General features: G+C 38.1%; 1 protein-coding gene across 2 annotated transcripts in view; it reads left to right on the forward strand.

Annotated features, from left to right (window-relative positions):
• The window catches only part of LOC107681156 (ankycorbin-like), a 48,471-nt gene that overhangs the window by 35,273 nt on the left and 6,595 nt on the right, over positions 1 to 6,603 (forward strand). For both annotated transcript variants that reach the window (XM_016477349.1, XM_016477350.1), the window contains exons 8-12: positions 3,245 to 3,351; positions 4,424 to 4,611; positions 5,374 to 5,399; positions 5,741 to 5,821; positions 5,994 to 6,083. In XM_016477349.1, coding sequence (XP_016332835.1) covers positions 3,245 to 3,351; positions 4,424 to 4,611; positions 5,374 to 5,399; positions 5,741 to 5,821; positions 5,994 to 6,083 — 492 coding nt within the window. The remainder of the gene's footprint in view (positions 1 to 3,244; positions 3,352 to 4,423; positions 4,612 to 5,373; positions 5,400 to 5,740; positions 5,822 to 5,993; positions 6,084 to 6,603) is intronic.

Below are 6,603 nucleotides of genomic sequence, written 5' to 3' on the forward strand. Positions count from 1 at the left end.
ACGTACACTCGATTCGCGTTCGAGAGGGTTCCTCGAGCTGAAGGGATCCCCCGAATTTGGTGCGGATTCGCCAAGCCGTTACGGAGATATGGCCGTTCAAAGTTTCAATGGTTTTCCATAGACTTAAGCTTCAAAAGCGTTTCATCCAGGTCGCCAGCAGCAAACAATGGAGCGCGCTCTGCTGGACAAACTAAGTAATTACACCATTTAGAAGCATTTAATCTGCGTTATATGTTCTGTAAAAAGAAAAATTTCATATCGGCTGCATATTCGTCGATACAATATATCGGCGACAGGCTCATATCGGCCGATAATATTGGCTAAACTAAATATCTGTCGGGCTCTAATATATATATAGAGAGAGAGAGAGAGCGAGAGAGAGAGTAAATTTTTAGCAGATTTTAATTTCTGAGTGAATTATTCTTTTAAGTCAAAATGTATGTATATATATATTCATTTCATTAGTTAACATCTTGTGAAGTGAAAAGTTTACTGCATTCACGGCAGAGGACTTGATGAACAAGTGATGTCTTGCTAAATTTCTCAAAATCTGTTCCATTTCTGTTCCATTTACATTTAATCATTTAGCAGACGCTTTTATCCAAAGCAACTTACAAATGAGGACAATAGAAGCAATCAAAACAACAAAAGCGCAACAATAGATAATATTTACATCTTAGGTGGCCTGAGGGTGAGCAGAATATTAATTTATTAATTTTTGGGTGAACTATTCCTTGAACCGCTGTTCTTGTCTGTTAGTTTAACAGCCTTTGTCTTCAATTTTACATGATCACCTATTCTGTAATTCACACATCTCAATTGTCATAATGTCAGCAGCTTCAATGAAATAAAGCATTTTTTTCTTCTCAAGCAGTAAATTACTCAGAGACAGAGGGTCGGTGTGGGAGGCAACGAACCCTCAAGCTGTGGCTCTAATTTAGACAACCGTGACTGAAGAGCTTCAGCAGACAGAAACGAGAATGAGAGAGAGAGTGTCAGAGTAGATGTGCATCAGAGGCTGCTTCTGCTTTCGGTCACTGATTATCCACCATCGTCATCCTCTGAGGCAAGCTTGGCACATTTCTGATGATTCTCGCCCACTCAGCCCATTGCTTTGAACATGCGGAAATACCTGCTTTCACTGCTAAATTATTAAATGTAGCCCAACTAATGTTGCAATAGCATTCTGGGCTCGAGCACAAATAATGGTCCTTTGATGGACGCTTAGAAAACACTGGGCCTCATTTTCAAAAACCAGGCTGTTAGCAGTAGACAAATCCACTGATGTGTTCCTTTTCCGATTAAAACTCATCTTGGAGTTTGCCTTTGAGCTGGAAAATGGATGGAAAACTTTGAACCACCGAAAGCTTAGCAAAAGCCACTGAGTCTAATTTAGAAAACTCACACCTGCTACTTTTCCTCTTATTTTCCCTTGCAACATGTGGGATGCTTATACCCTCAGGAGTATAAGGCATGCAGTGTGTGCATAGATTTCTAATTTACACTGCAAAAATGTAGATATATTTTAAAGGGATAATTCACCAAAAAATGACAATTCTGTCATCATTTTCCGTTGCTCATGTCATTGCAAACTCACACTGTGACTTTTTTCCATTGAACACAAAGGGTGTCGTTTTGAAGGCTCTTTTTCATGCAGTTTCAATGAAAAGCAAATGACGCACAAAAGCACCAGAAAAAAATTCCATATTGTGTGGGTGAATGAGGGTGAATAAATAACAATTTTAATTTTTGGACGCTTTCATAAGTTTATACATTGTCAGCCAAAATGTGCCAAAATTGTACCTTTAGATAAAACCTATGGGGCGGTCACTTGGAGGGACACATATGTAACTTATTTAATCCTAAAAAGTGCATATTAGTACCTTAGAGTACCTTAGATGCTTATCACTTAAGGTGCTACTATTCAACTTTTAGGAGCAAATAAGCAGAGCTGGGTAGATTACTTACAAATTGTAGTCCGTTACTGATTCCAAATTACATGACACAAATTATAGTTAGTAAGATAATCCATTATGTTACACATTTTAGGTAGTATAATCAGACGATTACTTTTTGATTACTTTTCACCTAACTTGTTTATCACATTGATTTAAATATGACAATCTTGCCAAATTTATATAAAAATGCGAAAAAAGAGAAAATATTCCATTTGTTGTTACTGACCATATAAAGTACATTAAACATTCCATTACGTCAAGATTTCCCAAACTGGGGTTTTTTGAAGGAACTGCAGGGGTTTTGTGAGTTTAATGAAAAGCAAATAATTAATTAAATCATAATGTAAAATTAAATCACTTTGAAATAACATCAATCAAAATAAAACACTTACTAAAAAAAAAAAGAAATATTCTGTTTGTTTACCTGCATGTCATATGACCACTAACCAACGCCAGAGAAATGTGAACATGCAAATGTGATACTTAATTATTAACGTATTACCTTAAAATCTCAGGGATACTTCAAATAAATATATTAGGTGAAAGAGGTTTGGCTGTCATTAAGGTTTGTGTCTGTACCATAAATTAGCACCAACATTAGTGTCAAGTTTCCTCACACATTCCGGGGAAAAACCACACCATGTTGTGAGCTTACATAGAAAGTCTGGATTTGCACCTCTTGCTTCCTGAAGAAAAAAAATTATACTAGTTTTTCTTTATAAATTATTCAAATATAGCATAACATCAGCAGAATTTAAAACAATACCTTATAGCTCACAATGTTTTTGCATGCACAGCCTCTTTTGTTGTTGTTGAGGTTTTAACTGAGAAAACCTATGCATTCGTGCAAAGCTGTACAGAATCATGGTGTAATTTTCAGGTTGCAGATCAAATTTAGCCCTGTCACCCTAAATGTGCTTTTGATGAGGTGTCAGTTTCTCTCACTCTGGAATTATTGGCAGAACCCCTGTGACCTTTGGGGTCGCCGGCAGGGAGCGTTGAGCTCTTCCTTTCACTGTCAGAGTATTGTTTGCCTTAGGTAATTTGGAAATGAAAAGGGGAAATGATCACCTTTGTGCACTACTATATTGTAGAATTTAATGCATCAGGTTATACCTCTGTTGACATTAGTTGTCTAAAGCTGTAATACATTTTGGTGATAAATGTCTTGCTGTTTAATGCCAGTTCTGTCTAATGTACTGTCTATTAATATAACGTAGCCTCTTAACATGCAGAAGATGGTATTTGAAGAAAAATTATGTTGACTCAAAGCTTTTTTCATTTAGGATGGCTTCACGCCTCTGCTTTTGTCAGCTAGGAATGCACACGCAGAGGTCTGCCAGAGTTTATTGGACTGGGGCGCTGACATCAACGCTAGAGACAAAAATGGCAGGTATGGTTCTGGACATCAGTCATAATATTGAGACTGCTGATAAGAAAAGTTTCTCGGTTTAAACATTACCTCCTGCTATCATAAAGTGCCAAGTGAGCTGAATAAACTAAATTGGGATGCCAACAGTGTAACTAAACTGCGGTATAATAGCGTAATCCATCTTAAAGGGATACTCCACCCCAAAATGAAAATTTTGTCATTAATCATTTACCCCCATGTCGTTCCAAACCCGTAAAAGCTTCGTTCGTCTTCGGAACACAATTTAAGATATTTTGGATGAAAACCGGGACTCCGCATCACTGTAGCGCCATTTTGGAGAATATCCGCTGAGCGCAAGCAGCGTACACTATTCTGTGTCAGCCACGCTGCACGGATGCTCTGTTTTCATTCAAATCAAAGGGTAAATACACGTAGAAAACGTATCCTTGTGTTGCGGTTGACACAGAATTGCGTACGCTGCTTGCGTTACGGTTGAACCACTGATGGCAGATGGACTATTCTGACGATGTCTTTCACACTTTTCTGGACCTTGACAGTGTAATTTACTTGGCAGTCAATGGGACAGTCACAAGCCTCCCGGTTTTCATCCAAAATATCTTAAATTGTGTTCCGAAGACGAACGAAGCTTTTAGGGGTTTGGAACGATATGGGGGTAAGTGATTAATGACAAAATTTTCATTTTGGGGTGGAGTATCCCTTTAAGGCAGTACATACAGTATACTACCATTCAAAAGTTTTTGAAATAAGTCTCTTATGCTTACCATATTGTGGAATATTATTACAATTTAAAAACCGTTTCTATTCTAATCTATTTTGAAAAATTTAATTTATTTTTGTGATGGCAAAGCTGGATTTTCAGAAGTCATTACTCCAGTCTTTAGTGTCACCATGATCCTTCAGAAATCATTCTAAATTGGTGCTTATTTATTTATTGTGGGTACCATGCTGCATGTTTTTTCTGAAAGTTTGAAAAAATAGTATAATAGTAATGCATCTTTGGCAAATTAAATTATTCATTTCTGACACCAACCTTTTGAATGAAAGTGGAAGTGACATGCTGTTATCTGTACAGAACCGCAGTGATGTTGGCCAGTGAGAGCAGCTGTCCGGCCGCTGTCGAGCTGCTGGTGCAGAGGGGAGCTGACCTGCAAATGGTGGACTCGTTGGGCCATGACGTGCTCCATTACGCCAAACTGTCAGGCAGCAGCGAGGTCCGAACCGCTCTCAACGCGGCCCTTCACAGACAGCAGTCTGAGTCAGGTAAACTCATGAATGCCAATGTCATCATGCCAATTAACACAATCTGGTTGTAAAGCTCACATTCCAAATTATGATTAAAATACCATTGGTCATTATGCAATTCCGTATTGTTATTGCTATTGCTGTTGCTATTGCTAGCAAGTTGTTATATGTAGCATGGACATTATATATAATGTGTTGCTGTTCTATAATAACCAAATGACACTCCACTCAAAAGTGAACAACAACAATAACAGTAACATTTCTTCACATACTATTGCCAGATCTGTGGTTTAACTAATTTTTCAAGAGCTAGTGCTGTTGTACGGAATATGACATCAGCACAACTGCGATTTGGGTGTAACCACAAGCCAGTTGTTGTTCAATGTAAAATATTCACTGGGATACACTGAGGAACCCCAGGGATTTGCAACATCATTGTTTTCCTCCCAGTGGTATTAAATAAAAGAAACCAGTTGATATTATTTGTTTGTGGATTGTTATCTTTTCCTTTCTGTGGCCTTCAGAGCTTTTTAGCTCAACATTGCCATCTAGTGGCGTTTTTTTTTAAATGCCTCTTGCTTCCACACATGTCCAGGGAGTGAAAGAGAGAGTTAATCAATATTTTTGCAGAATTTCTCAGATGTGTTTGTGAAATAATGAAACAAGGAAAGATTAGGACAGCATGACTAATGTTAGCACCAGCAATGACATGCCATTTTAATTTTTCCCGTCATAACCCCCCACTCCATGTTTTCCCCTCCTGTATCTTTGTATGAGCAGATAAGAGTTCAGCGAGAACCCCTCAGGTAAGCAAGTTAATTTTAATTTCATTAATTTTTATCCCCTCAGACTTGATGGTTTTCCTCATTTTCTGATTGACAGAACCTGCAAGCGTTCTTTGTAGATGCTTAAAATTCACAGTTTAACTGAATGCTTAGATTTTTGATTGAATATTCTTTTCTCACATTTGACAAACATTCCCGTAATGCACAGTTAGAAATATGCACTGGCGTTTGCCTCACGCTGTAGTGATAATTGTTTTCTTTTTCCAAACTAAGTATACAGTGTTTATTTCACTAACCACTTAAACACTACTTCGTCTTCCTGTCTCTTTTTGCCACTCTCCTTATACTGCACACAATCTCAGCATGGTCAAAAGTTAAATGAGGACAGAAGCTCCACCCCCAAAAAGAGAAAAGCACCTCCTCCTCCCATTAGCCCAATCCAGGTAAAGGCACATAGTGCTGAATCTGTGATCTCTGCACTTTCTAAAAGACTTAGATGCAATTATTTATTTGATGACTTCTGAATGTACAGCTGATAATTAACCATTTTTTCTGTGTCCATTCTGTCCTTAAGCTTTGCCTTGCTTTAAAGCTTTCCTTTGTCTTATTTTTCAGTTGGCTGGTATCAACTCACCACCATATTTTACTCCAACTGAAACTCCTTTGTCCAGCAAAAGTGATTCATCCAAAAGATTTAATTACAAGGTAAAATAGTGAAGTGTTAAAGGGTTAGTTCACCGCAAAATGAAAATTATGCTGCATTTTACTCACCCTCGAAGCATCCTAGGTGTATATGACTTTCTTCTTTCAGACGAATCCAGTCGGAGTTATATTAAAAATTGTCTTTGATCTTTCAAGCTCTATCGTTGTACTCAGCGGGTGTTGCATTCCTTCGGTTCAAAAGACGTGAAATAAAAAGCACCCTTCCACAAAAAAAAGTGTCTCACACGGCTCCGGGGGGTGAACAAAGGCCTCCTGTAGCGAATCGATGCGTTTTTGTAAGAAAAATATCCATATTCAAAACGTAATAATCACTTTAATGTAGCTTGCGCCAACAGTTGTACACAGAAGCAGTTCCGGGAGAATGACGTATGAGGTCAGCTTTGCACATGCGCGGCTCAGAAGTGACGCACGCGAAGAGATCGAAACAAAACCGGTCACTAATTAGAAGTACAAAACGAGGATTTGTAAAGAAGAATGTCGGAGGATTTCGATATAAGCCAAG

Source organism: Sinocyclocheilus anshuiensis, unplaced genomic scaffold, assembly GCF_001515605.1.
Source record: "Sinocyclocheilus anshuiensis isolate Anshui unplaced genomic scaffold, SAMN03320099.WGS_v1.1 scaffold412, whole genome shotgun sequence".
NCBI lineage: Eukaryota > Metazoa > Chordata > Actinopteri > Cypriniformes > Cyprinidae > Sinocyclocheilus > Sinocyclocheilus anshuiensis.